At 35.8% G+C, this 18,416-nt stretch overlaps 1 protein-coding gene across 1 annotated transcript in view; it reads left to right on the top strand.

The window, feature by feature from the left end:
* COL9A1 (collagen type IX alpha 1 chain) overlaps window positions 1–18,416 on the top strand; it is a 121,040-nt gene that overhangs the window by 2,785 nt on the left and 99,839 nt on the right. The window contains exons 4-5 of the mRNA XM_044673743.1: window positions 84–216; window positions 6,010–6,406. Coding sequence (XP_044529678.1) covers window positions 84–216; window positions 6,010–6,406 — 530 coding nt within the window. The remainder of the gene's footprint in view (window positions 1–83; window positions 217–6,009; window positions 6,407–18,416) is intronic.

Raw genomic sequence — 18,416 nt, 5'->3', positions numbered from 1 at the left:
CTTCCTTCCTTCCTTCCTTCCTTCCTTCCTTCCTTCCTTCCTTCCTTCCTTCCTTCCTTCCTTTTTTTCTTTCTTTTCTATAGGATTTGACTTAATTTCACAGTTCCAGGTAGATAAAGCAGCAGCTAGAGCAGCTATCCAGAGAGTTACAGGCTCAACAGCTTTACAGGTGGCTTATAAATTGGGAAATAATGTAGACTTCAGGATCCCAACCAGGTAACACATATCTATTTTATTTGTGGTGTTTTGCTTTTTGTGTATGCCAGACCACATACTCTTAGCTAGCCTGGACAACTTCAAAAGTAACTTCTAGCTATAATATTCTATATTCTAGTACTGTAATTGAATGCAGCAGGAGATCTACCTGTATTTAATTTATTTCCTTCTTTAGGCAATAAATGTGCTTATTTCTATTTAAAACCCACATATTCATTTGGTGATTTTCCATCCATAAATCTATGGTTGCTAATATATGTGGATCTTTTGGATTTGAATGTGGATGTGTATAGCTCTTCTTTGTTTTCTGAATGTTTATCATTACTTTCCTTTTCGGGGGAAAAATTTAGTGAGACTGTTTTAGAATCAGAACAGGAAGCCTGCTTATTCCCTTGAGCTCTGTTCTATAATTTGTCTGGTTTTGCCTGAAAGGACCCACTGTGCAGAAAGCTGGAGGTTAAGCTTTTATTCAACTAGACGCCACTGAGTGGCTAGAAGGGGGTTACAGAGGTGCTGTTCAAACAGTCTAGTGCTGAAACATAGCACTTTCATTGTCCTCTGCATGTTCCTGTAACTATGATCAAACAAAAGTAACTAGGACAACAATAATAATAGAAGCAGTAATGAAAAATAATTCTCCATTAGAATAAGGGCCTCCTTACCTGGAAACAGGCCATTTTCTCTTGCTTTATTTATAACAGTGTGTGTAAGTTGTTGATAGCATAATTTTTATAAATGAGTTTCCAATTGTTAGTGATTTGGACTTGTTCTAAAATTATCTAACATTTGATGCATCATTATTTCAGTTTTAAAACGAGGAGGATGTTGGTTATGTTTTAATTACAATTTATAATTCAATTCATGTGGTAGCTTAATGTGCAAAGGATTTTGTTAGATATGAAAGAAACTTTGTGGCTGACTGAAGAACATTATGGAATCTCACTAAGTGTTCATAGTAATAATTTTGGAAATTAAAAAAATTTTAGTACTCACTTGCTTATTAGCCTTATATTTTTCAATTTATCAATTTTTAGAAGAATAATTTTTATATGTGGAAAAATGGAAACATAAGTTCTGATGACAATTATATTGATTTTAAAAATTTGTTTCATCTTTATTCTCAAATATGGAAGTGATTTTTTGAGGCCAAAAGAACATTTTTCTAGCTTTTGTCTTCCCAATGAAACAATATGTGCTAAAATTATCACCAGTTGGTAGTGATGACTGATTTTTTAGTGAGGTGATTAAAGAATCATATTAAAAATTAACTATGAGTTTGAAACTGGACCAGCTTGCCCTGCCAATGGCCCTAGTCACCAGTCTCTGTCAATCATATATTATTGCACATGCCAGACTCATCACTAAACAATTTTTATGGGCTGCCATTATGTGCCAGATTTTCTTCTCCCAAGCCCAACTACTAGATATTCTCCCTCTATTGTCAGAGTTTGTTTAAAAAATTCAGGGGAAAGGGTGGATTGAGTATGAGAGCAAGATATGAATAGCAGATTAAGAGGAGACAACTGTTGAAAAAGAAAAAAAAGTAATAAGTAAGAAATATTCAATCATTTTTTCTGAATCTCTAGAATCAGAAAAAAGCAAAAAAAATTTCCTCAGAAATCTTCCTACATACAACATTGTTTTCCTAATCTTATTCCATATCCACAGTAGCACTTGAGTATTCTATTCAATTTTGCTTCCAACGTCAAGGTGACTTCTATAAGTCTGGGAAGGGACAACTCTGGTCACACAGAGGATGTGTGGTCTCCTCCAAAAAGAGATCCTGTGTTGCAGGATATTAGGCATGAAGAACCTTACTAGTGTTATGATAGCTGATATTTCTATAGCTCTGTTGCTTTTTTTCCCTGTTATGAACTGAGAGGTGGGTAGGGACAGTGTAGTTTTAGTGAGAAGACAACCAGCTCTAGGATCCATTTTCTGCCTTCTGCTGTGCTCAAGGCCAGGTTGTGGCTGCCCATAGTGGGGCACAGTATAGCCATAGCCAAAAGGTGCTTGGGGAAGAACTGCCATGCTGGGTCCTGCTGACCATAAACAATAGGTTGTGTTTCTGTAGCCTGCTCCTCTTCTTTTCTCAGGGATTCTGAATCATCCAGTTTATGCACCTTTTATTCCTTCATGACCTGGATAAAATAGGGCATGGCAAAGTCCATGATATTGTGCCTCCATTCAGTTTCCAAAAATGCTTTCTTCACAACAACTGGTTAGTACAGTAGTGCCAATATTATGTACATTTTACCAATAAGGAGACTCAAGACCAAGGAAATTAAGTGACTCCTCACATTCATACAGACAAGAAGAGGCAGAATCAGCATGTAAACAGAGATCTTTTGACTTCAAGTCCACTGTTAGAGGAAAGAGATAGTAGGAGTCCTATTGTAGGACAGAAATTATGACTCAAGGATACAGTGTAACTGTAATGTTTCCTTTTCCTCTTTTCTCAGTTTTTAACTATATACTAAGAAAGAGTGTTTTTAAGTGATTTATCATCATTTTCTATCTATAATTCATTTCTAGGAAAGCATTTCATTTCTCTCACTTTCCACAACAATTAAATTATATTTCTTTCATATGAACTCAACTTCTTTGCTAGCTAAGATCATCAACAGATGTGTCAAGGACCAAGTACTTATTTTTATTTTTGCTTAAACTTCACTGGTTCTCATGCTAAGTAATTTAGTGCAGATGGTAATATAATAAAAATAAATCATTATGGAATGAAATGCTTTTAACTCTGAATGCTGCCAAATTTACTTATTTATCTGGACAGCATCTTTGCAAAAAGGCAATCTAAAAAGTTCCCATAAGCCAGTGAGATTGAATGCTATTAAATTAACTCAGTCATCATTTGGTGATGCTTATCTCTTTACATGATCTGTATGATTTAATATAGTCTTTCAACAATATAAATATTATAAAGAGTTAAGAGTATTGACTCTAAAGTCAAAAGATGCTCATATCCTGCCTCTGATGCCTACTGCCATTGTGATGGTAACAGCCACTTAAATCTTCTTTTTCTATAAAATGAAGGAGTTGAACTAGATGATCTTGAAATATCCTTCAGCTCTAAATATATGGTCCTATGTATAAGTGTGGCACAATGGAAAGCATAGTGAGTTTGAGTACCTGTGTTCAAATTCTTGAGGTCCTTCCCAATTCTTAATCTATGTTCAGCATGCCATATTACATATAAAAATTACTAATTACTTTTTAACACATTGGCTAGTATATCATGGATATTTAACAAATGCTTTTTGGATTGAAGTCTAGTTTGCACCAAGATGAGCAACATCATAGTATTAAGGAAAAATGAGTGGCAGAATGGATAGGAGCTCCTCATGACAAAATGGAACAATAGACTAGGATTCCCTCCAATAGATAAAAATAATGAAATGTGCATAGTGAAGCTTAGATTTAATTATCTTTTCTCAAATTAGGTTTGTTTTTAATCTTTTCCTTCCTTTTCTTTATTTTTGTCATTTGCTATGTTAAATTATTTGGAAAGATGCTTGATCATGTTGATTTTTTCCCTTTCTCAGTGATTCAATAGCCAGAAATTGTTCAGTGACTCTGTTGAGGCTATTCTTTAGCTGACTTCATTAGATTCAGAGTCCTCACAACACATTCGATTAGCCAAACAAGTTAATTAGATCTTCTATCCGGATCCTGATAATAGTGAAATTGGAAAATTAGCAAAGGTGATATAAGCAGTTGATTGTGGTCCCACACTAGCAGAATCCTCATGATTAAACCTTTGGTAGGGCGAGGGGAGAACATGTACAAAGGGGAGGTAATAACAGTGGGTCGTAAATGCATAGGTATACTTTGTTTTTTATATAATGGATGTGTTCCTGAAAAGTAATATTTTCCACCTGACCAATGTGGTCATTTTGGAGACATTTTGAAAATCTTTTTTTCTCTATATTTCAGTTTTCTAACACTTTTGGGCTAATTAGCCTCATAGGAGTTAGAGTGGGAAGGAAACTTAAGGATCATATAATAAAGGCAAAAGTGGGCTGGTGGTAAATATTTAATAACCAGCTTTTCAGGAAACAAACAAATCAAGATATACTCAGGACACACTTTGAAATTTGATTTGTATTATTAACATTTTCTTCATCTTCATCACTTTCTTAAGTACAGGCAATCAACAAAACAAGAAATCGAGATTTAATTTATAGTATTTGCCATTTGCCAGGGTGTAAATGCTCACACTGAAGATGTAACGGTTGGTTCTCGAGTTCAAAATGGCACATTCCTGAAAGCTCCTTCATTTCATAGATGAAATCGAGGTCCATTGCTATGAGGGGAGGAGACCTTAGACCACACTCAGAATTTAGTGATGATCATTGATCTTTGAGATTTACATGGCCATTTGCTACAGGGCAGTAACTTAGCCCTCAATTATACAGTGATCAGAAAGAGTTAATTGCAATCTAGTTTGCTTAAGATTTCTTATTCCCAAGTCTTTCTTTGATGCTTAGAGAAAGAGAGAGTAATTTACCGTTTCAAAGAACTGCAGAAAACCTGAGCCTGGAAGGGGACTTCAGTGATTATCAAGTCCAAGTCAAATCAGAACAAGAATTACTACTCCCTTGTATTTATGGACTGTCATCTAGTTTTTGTTTGAACATTTCCAATGAGGGATAATTGACTGCCACCATAAGCAGCCCATTTCATTTTTGGCTTGATGTTGCTGACAGATTAGTAAGAAATTTGGAAGTTCCTTTCTTTTTAAGTTCAAGTTTGAGGATTTAAGAAGCTTTGGTTTAGTAGAAGAATCACCAGGAAGATGGATAGCCCCAGATCGATGTGTGTTTTCCTTTAGGATTAAGTGGGTGGTATGGGGGTGGTGCATCTTCAGCACAGGGGAAGCTGGAATAGGTAAGCATATGAGTAACAGGGAGGACAGAGTGAAAGTGAGAGGCAACTGAGGGAAGTTTAAAGGGTGAATGCTGATTCATGCTTACCTCTCAAGCTTACTACTTTCATGAATAAGCCATTTACTACTTAGATCCCTTCTCTGGCTCAAACAGTAGTGACTTAACCCTTTATCTGCCCTGACAAAGACAAATCACAATCTTAAGAGACAACTGGAAGCTGATTGAATGTACTTTTGCAGATCAGAAACAAAATCCAAAGTGAGGAGTAGAATTTGCAAGGAATAAATATTTTATTAATTTTTCTGCTGCAAAAATAAATATATAAGGAAGTCAAGAACTCAATTCTATGAGGAATATCGGCAAGTAAATCTGAAAATAATGTACATTTACTTTGAAATTACTAGCACCTTGAAATAATTTAACATGTATTCATCTGATTAAAACATCAGTAGTTTTCCTTATGGGCCAGCTTTCAAGACTAATGCAGATTATTTGAATCCTTAGTTATCTCTTACTATCTGGGACAAAAATTCCTGAGAACTTCCTAAGAGTATAAACCTGGTCCTTGTTACAGAGGCTGAAAAATAGTAGCTCTTTGGCTGGGATAAATGGTGACATTGTTGGGATTCTTGAGAGTTAAGAACACCTAGCTGTCCTTGGCTAGGAGAGTGGTGGCTTTGACATGTTCTCCAAAACTGAGTATTAAAATAGAAGTTTACTCGAGTTTCTGAGAAGACCTTTATTGAAGCCTATGAAACACCAAATAGTGAAGGATAAAAGTCTCAAATTACAGCCTTTCTGTAAGCTTTGAATCTGGGGTACTAATGAAAACCTAAAAAGAAAATATGGAACTCAAAATAAGATTCATGTTTACTCTTTTGGTTTCACACAGACATTTATATCCCAATGGACTACCTGAAGAATACTCCTTTTTAACAACTTTTCGGATGACTGGAAGCACTTTGAAAAAGAACTGGAGCATCTGGCAGATCCAGGATTCCTTGGGGAAAGAGCAAGTTGGCATGAAGATTAATGGCCAAATGCAATCCATTGCATTTTCCTATAAAGGCCTGGATGGCAGCCTCCAAACTGCAGCTTTCTCAAATACCCCTATTTTGTTTGATTCCCAATGGCATAAAGTTATGATTGGTGTGGAAAGGAGGAGTGTCACCCTCTTTATTGACTGCAAAAGAATTGAATCCTTACCCATAAAGCCAAGGGGAAAGATTGATGTGGATGGTTTTGCTGTGCTAGGAAAGCTCATAGATAATCCTCAGGTTTCTGTTCCGGTGAGTATAAAAATCATATTTTTAAGAATTTAAAAAAAATAATTTTTTTTATTTTATTCCAGAAACTTTAAGAATCTTTTAAAAATTAGTTTGACCAAAAAAACCCTGTTCAGATATCTTTTGCATTTTTGTAAATGCCTGCCTCTCTGTTGATTTCATTAATTAACATTTTTTTCTTTCGAGTTTCCAAAGCATGGCATATTACTCATTCATTCACTCATTCATTTATTCATTCTTTCATTCATACATACTGTATTATTTCATCAGGAAAGCAGGATGGCATAGTGAAAAATTTCTGGACTAAAAGTCAGGAAAGTTGGGGTCACATCTCTTACATACTTCTGGCTACCCTGGTAATATTCTGGGTAAACCACTAGGATTCATTTTACTCATCTGAAAAATGGATGAATGAAATGAACAAAATGTATTTATTAAGGTCTTACTACACAGTCAAGCACAATGCTAAACTGATGGTATGAATACAAAAAAAGAGACAGTCTTTATCCCCAAGGGGCTTATATTCTAATAGCATAAACAACACAGAAAAGGGAATAGTGGCCACAGAGAGGGAGTTTTAATCTTGAAAGTCCCAAAGATGGTGAGTCAAATGATAGAGCAGTTCATTAATACATTCCAAAGCTTATGGTGGTGATGATTTGATTCTAGTTGTTACAGAAAAAAAAAGTTAAAAAGTTGGGGGAGGTGACAGGTAGAAAATGTCAGAGTGAAGATGAGTATGTAAAATCCCTGATGGTTGTACAGAGTTAAGAGACTTAGCCCCTCCTAAAAGACTGGACTGGATGATCTCTAAGGTTTCTTTTAGCTCTAATATCCTCTGACTTTTATAAGTTTATTAAATGCCTACCATAAATATAACAATGTGGTATAGGAATCTAAAAGAAAGTGAAGAAACAGAATTATATCTAGAGGAGCCTACAATCTAGTTGGAGAGATACTATATACATACTATTTATTTATTTATTTATTTGCTCATTCATTCATTCATTTATTTATTTATTCACTCATTTACCTATTTATCTATTTACTTATCTATTTACTTATTTATTCACTTATTTATTTATTTATTTGTTTGTTTGTTTATTTATTTATTTATAGAGCCCTACCTTCTTCTGACTTAATATCAATTCTCAGCCAGAAGAGTAGCAAGGGCTGGGAAATTGGGGTTAAGTGACTTGCCCACGTCTAAGAAGTGTTTGAGATCAAATTTGAACTCAGGTCCTCCCAACTCTAGGTCTGGCAACTTACCTACTATGCTACCTAGTTACCCTTGTACAGAATCTTTTAAAAGAAAAAAAGTTTTTTAAAAAAATATTTACTTTTATTTTTACAAATGAATATTTACTGATCAGTTTTAGAAAGAACTGAAGTACAACATTCAAAACTAGAGACACATTGTCCATTATCACTTGGTCCCTTGGGAGAAAGGGGTCAAGTTTCACATAGTTGCCAGAAAATATTCTTTGGGCCAAGTTTGCTTCTGAGTGTCACAGCTGTTGGGTAAGTTCTTCTAATTTGGAGGACAATAGTATCAACTGGTGGGTTGATTCACTACTAGTCTAAATTAAGCAGTTCTCCAAGAGGACAAATACAAAATCTTGCAAAAACAATCACTTGGTTATATTAGGAAAGCAATAATTAGCAATGACATTGGAGAATCATGTGACTTCAGGCCAGGCAGAAAAGATATGACTTAAGATTTTGAAAATCTATTTCTTGCATAAAATGGGCAAATCATCATTTTACTCATTCATAAAATGAGGGAGTTAATCTAGATGATTTTTTTAAAACCGTTACCTTCTGTCTGAGAAGTGATACTAAGTATTGGTTCCAAGACAGAACGGTGGTAAGAGCTGGGGAACAGGAATCACAAAACTAGGAAGTGTCTGAGGTCAGATTTGAACCCAGGAACTACAATTTCTAGGACTTCTCTATTTTCTGAGGCATCTAGCTGACCTAGACTAGGTGACTGTTAACGTTCTTTCCACCCATAAATCTATGATACTAGGATCCAAAGACGATGAAAGGATTTTTAGCAATATTTGACCCAGGAGATTTGTTGTCATGAAATTAAAATAATAACAACTACAAAATAACTTCTACCCAGATGACCATGTAACATCACTATTTTAATCCCCAAAAGCATTTAATTCAATGAACTTAGACTGAATAGCACTGAACTTTTAAGAAAATACTTCTTAATTCTTTTTTGATAGCAGGATTTTTTAAAGCTAGGATTTGTGAATCAATGATTGGGTGATTTAAGTCAATCTGCATTTCCACTCTAAAATTGAATATCAAAACACAAAACTCATACCCATGTAATCAGTTAGTGTGATACAAAGATTGAGGAATCTTTCTCTGAACTTCTATAAAGAAAATAAATTATCAGGAGCTGCAGTAAGGGAACTGTTCAAATAGCCTGTTTTCCCAAAAAGAATTATGATGAGTGTGAAGGATAGTGTGAAATATCTATGTTCTGTGATGGACAGGAAGCAATTTGTAGCTGCCACTTGTCTGCTCTGGCTTGTAGATACTTGAGAAAGCATTTCCTCAACTAATGAATTATTACACCTCAAATAGAAAGGTTAGAAATCTGATGGCAACCAGCCCTGTGGCACCTTGCTGTTCCTGCTGGCAAGATTCCCTGCCACAGGCTTTCCAAACTGGCTATTGCTCAACAGAGTCAAATGCATGCTCCCACAGTTTCAAAGTTCAATCTGCACCATAGCACACAAGACAATATGTGATCCTTTAAGCCTGAAGGATTTCAGTCAGTCAGAAAGTATTTATTGATAAACTACTATACACTTGGCAAGTATTAGGTACTGAAAGAATACATAAGACATCAAAAGACATAGCTCATGCTCTCTGGCACTTAGCAGAGTGCTGGGAACATAGAAGGAGCTGAATGAATGCTTACTGAATGAAAGAATCAGAGAGTTTCCAAGGTAGTTTGAGAGGCAAGACAAACACACATGAAACAATTAGTGAGCAAGACAAGGTATCATTTATTCCAAAATCAAGTTGTTAATGTATTATTGTCCCTATGGAATGAAGTAGGTCAGCTGGAGGGCAGTTGTATGGTTGGACCATGAGATGATTGGATGCCTAGTTACTATTGTGACAGTGAAGATGGAAAATAAGGGTCAAAAATGAGAGACTTTTTGGAGGAAATATCAATAAGACATGGAAATTGATTGGATATAGGAAATCACTTCAATGGAGAAGTCATTAATGACTCCAAGATTTCATGCTTTGGGGTATGAAACAATGGTGGTGCCATTAAAGAAATGAGATAGTTGGAAGGGAGAATGGTTTTTATGGGAAAATGATATGCTATGCTTTTAAAACATTGAGTTTGAGGTGATGTTGACATTGAAAAGACATTATATATAATGTATCATGGTATATATTTTAAATAATTTGTAACACATGCATTGAACTTTGCTTGATGCTGTGGGAGAGTTGAAGATAAATAAGCACATCTAACATCAGCCTATGTGGCTAAGTGGATAGAACACTTCAGGAAAATCTGAATTTAAATATAGCCTCAGATACTACTTGTGTGACCCTGGACAAGTCACTTAACTCTGTTTGCCTCAGTTTCTTCATCAATAATATGAGTTGGATAGAGAAGGAAAATGGCAAACCACTCCAGGATCTTTGCTAAGAAAATTCAAAATGGGGTTGGGAAAAGTTGGACATGATTGAAATGACTAAACAACAACAGTAACAACACTCCTCAAAGATCTATTAGATAAATAAAAAGATGATAATTATAGAACAGAAGTAGAAACAAAGTTCTATGCTATCAAATGTGAGAGTGACAGCCATTGATTGGGGAAAATGAAAAGGGAAAAAATCATTTGGTTTGAGCCTTGAAGAATGGGTTGGATTTCAGTTGGGAGAACTAGGGGAGGGGGGTTCCATTATAGCTATGGCACAAAATATAAAATGTTTCTGGAGTTTAGATAAATAAGCATTCAGTGAGGGTGCCAGGAGTAGTCAGAGAAGACTACATGGAAAAAAAGAGAATTAGAGATGGAGGTTGATAAATTGGTTTCAGGGATTTTAATCTTCCTGACTTTAAATCCTGACTCTAAATGCAGCTTCTCAGTATGTCTGCATCATAGGAAATAGGATTGCCCTTGTTTAGTGATAAGGAAACTGAGGCTGAGAGAGCTCTGTGATTTGTTCAAGGCCTTACAGCTAGGACATGTAGGGCCAGGACCTGGCCCTAGTTTGTAATTAAAATCAATGTTTAGCTCAGCAATATGCAATATAGAAGGCATAGGGAGAATGTGGAATGACCAGCCAGAGGTTAGTTGCAACCACAGCACCATGAGATAACATGAGGCTTAGACTATGATCATGACTGTGGAGATGAAGAGGACAGGTTGAATATGAGAAATGTTTTGGTGTAAAAATCATCGCCATGAAAATTTACTGGATAAGGAAAATTAAATAGAAGATATCACTAATGACTTCAAGCTTTCACATTTCTGCATCTAAGGCAATGATGTTTGTATTGACAAAACAGAAGGTCAGAAGAAGAAATTGGTTTTTTGGGGGAAATGACATGATAGGTTTTAGAAATATTGTGTTTGAGATAGCATTGAAATAACCAAATAGAAATGTATAAGAGTCTGTTAGAAAAATAATAGCAAAACTTAGGGGGGGAAGTATATTGGAACTATCTATTTGGGAGGCATTGGCATATAGGTGATAGTTGAAAATGGATGTTTTGTCTATAAGGAAGGAAGTGTGAAGAAAAAAGGGCCAGGTGAGGTGAAAAAAAATTTTGTCAGGTGTGGTGGAAAGTGGGAAGGGCGCAGCTCTGCCCTCGTCCCTCCTCCTTTCTAGTAACAAACTGGGGAAAGGTGGTCGTGTGACTACAGAGAGTGCTTTGCATGCCATCTTTGACACTCCTGCCTAGAGTGAGGAGGTTTCTGTGGCATGGTGGCATGGGAAAGGAATACCAAAAAGTCAGGATTAGTTCCTGGAGAAGAATGAATGATACATTGCTTTAAATTTCACATATTTCCCCCCCTCACCTTTTCTTCCTTCAAGTAAGAACAGGTGCTACCTCTGCTATGAAATCTTCCCTGAACTGACAGACTAAACTCCAGTTCTCCATTGGATTAGATGGTCTCCAAATCCCCTTTCAGATAAGACTTTTTGGTCTTCCTTTCTCATGTCAGGAGTTTATAACATCATCTGGCAGAAATGGAGGTCAACTTTAGGACTTGAGAGAAGAAAATGTCTGGAAGAGTAACTGTGAAAAATGAGCTAGAGAATTATGACCAAAAAGAGTGTAAGGGCTCAGATAAAGTTGGGTAGCATAAATTTTTAGTGTAGTATATTCCTCTAGAACTACTCAGTCTAGAAACAAGCATAGGGAAATGACTCAATAAGAATAGTGCAGGATTGGCACTATGGGAACAGGGGAAAAAAATAAAAGATTCTTGAGAATTTAGGATGATTTCGGTATAGTAAAAATATGGCTGATTCTGGTGTCCATCCTGGATGAGAAGGGAGCCAAATGTAGTCAGGAGTTTGTTCATGGATTAGGAGAAATGAGAGGTATTGAGTGAATAGAGGTTCTGGAGTGGACAGAGAACAGATTCTACTGGTGCAGGAAAATTTTTAAAAGGGAAATAAACACTGTCCAGTGGACTGCATAATGTTGTTGTCTAGTCATTCAGTCACATCTGACTCTACATGACCTCATGGATGTTTATCTATGGAATTTTCCTGTCAAAGATACTTTGGTGGTTTGCCATTTTCGTCTTCAATGTCCCCATTTTACAGATAAGTAATTGAGGCAAATGGAGGTTAAGTGACTTGCCCAGGGACATACAGCTAGCAAGTGCCTGAGATCAAATTTGAACTCAGATTTTCCTATCTCCAGACTTGCTGCTCTATCCATTGTACCATCTAGCTGTTTAATATACCTTTTTCTTATTAATTCTAAACTCTTTTTTGCCATAAATAATATATAATATTAAATTAGTTTCATAAGGAAATGGATTTTTAATTTTCAAACTAATTGGGAAAATAGATCTTTTTTAAAATCACATAGTGGATAATGTTTTTTTTCAGATCTTTTTAAGAAAATATCCTCCTCCCCATACACTGATAGGTAGATGTGTATCTAAAAATCATACATATACAAATTCTCAATTTAGCATACATTAAAATATTCATTATACTAATTATCTTCTGGTGATGCTTTCCTACTATTTCCCTAAAAGTAAACATGCTTTTAAGAGAAAGATTATGCGTTTGATTTATTATTTTTGATGTGGGTTGTGCTGTTGGGAATCTAAATACATGTAGATATGTGATTTAATTTTAAATTAAGTGAACTAATGTGATACCAATATAAAAAAATTTTTTTTTGTCTAGTTAGAATGTGTCTTTGTGGCAACCATAGGTTGGCCTAACATTTAACTAACATAATAGTAATAAAATAAATAAGACCAGGAGAACAATAAATTCTGACATTTTGATTCTACCACTCAACCAGAAGATACTGACATAACTAAGGACTAAATCTACTTTGCCCCGGGTTCTGACAAACCAGTGACCTTCAAAATTTCTCACTGGGCACTTATCCTTTTTGATGAAGTAGTGGCTAGCTCAATGGATTTGGAGTCAGAGCTCCTGGACTGAAATCCTGTTTCTGTCACCTAAGGTATCTGTGTGATTTTAGTTATATCACTTCTCTCTGATTCTTGGTCCATTATTATTATTATATAAGATTATAAATAAGATATATGTTATACTATATATGTTTATATATGTATATGTTTAGAAAAAGGAGAATTGGACCACTAATGTCTATGGCAGCTCTAAGTCTCTCATCCTATGGATCTTTTTGGCCTTCGGTTTCTCTATTTGTGAAACTAAGAGGTCGGATGAATTATCCTTCTGAGATCTCCCTTAGCTCCAAGTCTATGAACCTCTGATCTTGGGCAGGTCTTGCAGACTTTGACCCTTAGTTTACATATTTGTAAAATGAAGATGATAATACCTAATCTACATACATGCATAGCTTACAGGATTGTTGTGAGAATCAAATGAGACCATGCATGTGAAGATGTTCGTAATAAATCACAGTACAAAAATTAGAATAATTATATACTTTGGAGATTAAGATTTGGGGCATTTCTTTAATTTCTTTAATCAGCTGAAGTTTAAAGTGATTAGTTATTGTTTTAAAAATGTTTGCTTATTAATTTATACTTATTTCAAGATGACATGATTTCTTTGGTGCCATTCTTAAGAATGGAGAAAGGGTTAATGCTCACTGATTTCCAAACATTCCGAGATCCATATGAGGTATAAGTTATCATTCCCAGTCTACTAATTTTCATGCTTGGAGACATTAACTATTCAGTATTTCCAGGTTGGGAAATTTAAATTAATATGAAGAGCAAAAATATAATGAGAATAAAACACAGAACATTGTTTTTTAAAATTTGCTGCCTAGAATTTACTTCTTTCTAATCTTTGGCACATATACTAATTCAATATATTCTGGAAGGGGTGCAACTTGGTGCTTTTTCTTCAGTAACATAAATCAAAAGGAAAGCCTCTGTTCCAAAGGTGTCTTCAGCTGTCAAAAGCAAGCCCTGGAAACAGCATCATAAAAAATGCAATAGGAAACAACACTTGATGGACTCCTAATGCTAAAAGACTCATTTATATTGTCCTAGTCCATGATTTTCCCTTGCCTATCTTTTGTCCTTTCCCCTTTTCTTAAATTGGAAAAGGAAACCAATTTCAAGAAGTTTTTCATAAGCCTTTCAATATAGTTGCTCATGTGGTATACAGCCCCAGTGCTTTCTCATCATTCATGGTTATTTAGTGGCCTCAGAACACTTTATTTTTTTCCCAATGTGTTGCTGTAATACATTGCTTACTTTGATTTTAAAGAAATAAATCCCGTATTTCCTATTTTCCTTTGTGCACATATTTTATGATGGCACCATTTATCCTGCCGGAAAAAAAAAACTTGAATTCTTGGCAGCACCTCATAAAAACATGTTATTTTACGACAAGTTCTTTATTGTGAATTGTCACTCTTATTGCTGAAGGAAGTTATTGGGTACAACTCTATTAGAAAACAAAGAACGCCTCTCTGCTTTTTCAAGGATCTTTGCTGGGCATTAGGTGCATATTTGATGAAGGGGAAAAGTTTCTTGAGATCATATGGCTCACAGACTATTCTTTTATTCCCTGAAGTACAATCCAAGCAAACCCAACTGCGTCGTGTGATACAGAGAGGAGGGATATGTTGTGATTGTTTAGTCATTTTCAATTGTGCCTGACTCTCTGTGACACTATTTGGGGCTTCCTTGGCAAAAACACTGGCGTGGTTTGCCATTTCCTTCTGCAGTTCATTTTATAGATGTGGAAACTGAAGCAAACAGGGTTAAGTGACTTGTCCAGGGACAGACAAGTAGTAAGTATCTGAGCCCAGCTTTGACCTCAGGAAGATGAATCTTCCTCACTCCAGCTCCGGCATTCTATTATGCCATCCAGCTACCCTGAGAAAAATATAATACTTAAAAAATATTCCAAATATAGGGCTCTTCAACTATTTCAGACTATAAGAGAACAGGATTGTTTTACCATATAGTGAGAGATGGATACATTGTTGGAGGGAGGAAATAGCTACCTTCTAATAGTTTATTTTGATTTTGTCTTGGTCTGGACCTATGCCTTCATTAGTATAGAAAACTCCCTAGTGTGGAAACTCTCCACTGATACAGATTGGCAAGTCCTCTATTGTAATTTATGGCTTTGGGTACTGAGAATTATTATTTGCCTGTGGTTACACTCTTGCCATACCTCCCAGAAACAGCATGTGAATCCAGGTCTTAACTGATTCCAAGGATAATAATCTTCTATCCCCAAGTAAATCATTATTTCATATTGGTGCAATATCAAACAATTAAACTGATTTCTCAGTAGTGTTAGTATGACATGTATAACCCAGTGGAATTGCTTGTCAGCTCTGGGGGGGGGGGAGAGAAAAGGGGTGGGAGAGAACATGAATCATGTAACTATGGGAAAATCTTTAAAAATAAATAAATAAATAAAGAACAATGTAATATGACATGATTGTATTTATAAAATCTATATTAGATTGCTAATCATGCCAGGGAGAAGAGAGTTGAAGGAGAGTGGGAGTAAAAGAATTTGGGTCTCAGAATTAAAACAAAGAATGTTAAAATTCTTTTTACATATAATTGGAGGAAAAATAAAATATCAATTAAAAAAGAATGTTAATTTGGGAAAATCAGCTTTAAGATGATATTAGAATCTTTTCTCTCTCTAATTTTTAAACCCTTACCTTCTGTCTTAGGACCAATTTTCTGTAGGCAGAATAGTAGTAAGGGATAGAAAATGGGGGTTTAGTGACTTGCCCCAAGTCACACAGCTAAAAAGTGTTAGAATTTTCTCATATAGGAGTTGCAGTGAATAGAGTGCCAGGCCTGCAGTAAAGATCTGAATTCAGATTTGACCTCAGACATTTACTTGCTGTGTGACCTTGGTTATATCTCTTAATCCGTTTGCCTCAGTTTTCTCATCTGTAAAATGGGAATGAAAATAAGAGCATCTACCTTGCAAGGTTGTTGTAAAGATCAAATGAAATAAAATTCATATAATGCTTCATATAGTGCTTGGCACATAGGGGCTATAGAAATGTTAACTATTATTATTATTATTATTATTATTTAGCATTGTAGGAGATCACTTGTAGAAGAGGCAGTATTGTGTAGTAGAGAAGAGACAATATTGGACCCAAGAACACTTTAAAATTATACTTCTGGTACATCCTGGCTGAGCAAGTCTCTCAGTACTCTAGGAAGTTCTCTGAGGCCACAAATTGCAGAGAATCGGCAAATCTGTATCATTTGAGAAAGTTGTTTCATCAAGAGATCCCCAAATCAGTGAGATCTCATGGGAAAAACACTAGTATGGCATTCTGCTTAGTTAATATTAGTATGGTCTACTGACATAACACATTCCTAAATTGTTATTTAGATTTCCTTAGAAGTCTTCTACCGGCATCTAGTTGGCACAGTGGATAGAATGCCAGGCCTGGGCTGAGGATGATTCATTTTCCTGGGTTCAAATCCCACCTCAGATATTTGCTTATTGTGGGACTAGTAAGACACTTAACCTTGTTTGCCTCAGTTTCCTCATTTGTCAAATGAGCTGGAAAAGGAAATGGCAAACTGCTCCAATTCTTTGTCAAGAAAACTCCAAATGAGGTCATGAAGAGTTGGACCTGACTATGACTGAACAAGAGAAGTCTTCTGCTCAAGCCTATGGGATGGACACAAAGATATGCCTGTAGCGTCTGCAGACTTCTGTGTAATCCATGGTGGGGAAGATTGCTTGTGACATTTCTAGATGATTTGATTGGATTTTTTCCCCCAAAGGCATGATGAGAGAATCATTCATCTGAGGCCCAAACTGTGTATTTTAGGACAATATTCTCTTTATATTGCCCACTAGAGGGCAATAAAACTAGTGAGGTAGCAAACTAATGGAGCAGGTTACACAGAAAGAGCTTTCTTAAGAGATGCTATAGGCTAGTCTGAATAGAAATCTGAAACTTGTTTTTGGTGCAATTTGGAAAACAAGATAGTTTTTTAAAAAAACTGATTCATGTCTCATGCAAACTAATGAAGATTTAAAAAGTCAACGTTTATTGTTTTTCTACTTTCATGGACTATGAATGGGATTCAGAAGAAATTTTACAGACATACAAGTCTACTTCCGTCCCCCCTTTAAAAATGGTTTGTCTTTGATGATCAGCTTAGATGGGTGCTGATAGGGTTATAGGCAGAGTTGTGGTACCTAGGTGACATTTTGGATAGACCACTGGTTGTGAAGTCAGAAAGATCCGAGTTCAAGTGTGGCCTTAGATACTTCCTAGTTGGGTGTCCTTGGGTAAGTCATTAAGCCTCTGTTTACCTCAGTATCCTTATCTGTAAAATGAGGATAATAATAATGCCTATCTCCCTGGGGTACTTGTAAGGATCAAATGAGATACTATTTGTTAAATGCTTAGCACAGTGCCTGACTCATAGTGACCACTATATAAATGTAGACTATTATTGCTGAGGGTAGCTAGATGGTACAGTGGAGTCAGGGGGTATATGACTTAAAATTCATCCCTAGACACTTACTAGCTTGTATGATTCTATGTATGCTGAAGTAGTATGTGATGAGGATAAAGGAAAGCCAAAAAATGTAAAAAGAGACTTTGTGGAGATAGAGAACATTTTCAGCTTAAAGAATCAGGGAAAACCCATCAAGAAGGTGGTGCTTGAGTTGACCTTTGATGAAAAGAGGTTTTTAAAAGTAGAGATGAGAAAAGAATTCATACTAAACATTCCTATTTGCATGAATGAATTCAAGTAGGCATATACATTGTAGAGATTAGTTCAGTTTGTCCAGAACATAATATATGCAAAGCAAGGGAGGAAACAGGTATTTGTTTTAAAGTACCTACTATGTGTCCAGGCACTGTGCTAAGCATCTGGCTTCCCTAAAACCCAGCTAAAATCCCATCTTCTTTATTTATTTTTTAACCCTTATCTTCCTTCTTAGAATCAATACTGTATATTGGTTCCAAGGCAGAAGATAGGTAAGGGTTAAGCAATGGAGATTGTGACTTGCCCAGGGTCACACAGTTAGGAAGTGTCTAAGATCAAATTTGAACCTAGGACTTCCCATCCCTAGTCCAGGCTTTCAATGCACTGAGCCACCCAACTGCCCCCTAATCCCATCTTCTCTTGGAAGCTTTTCTTGATTCCTCTTAATTACCCTATAACCTTCCCTCTATTGATTTATCTATTTTTTTATATTTATCTATTTATTTACCTATTTATCTGGTACAGAGCTTTTGCATGAGTGAGGGGATTAATGAACAGAGGTCTCCTTATTCTTAGTCCAATGCTTT

Source organism: Gracilinanus agilis, chromosome 4 (genome assembly GCF_016433145.1).
Source record: "Gracilinanus agilis isolate LMUSP501 chromosome 4, AgileGrace, whole genome shotgun sequence".
Taxonomy (NCBI): Eukaryota; Metazoa; Chordata; class Mammalia; order Didelphimorphia; family Didelphidae; genus Gracilinanus; species Gracilinanus agilis.
The sequence above is the reverse complement of the archived record's forward strand: the minus strand, read 5'-3'. Positions and strand labels throughout refer to the sequence as shown.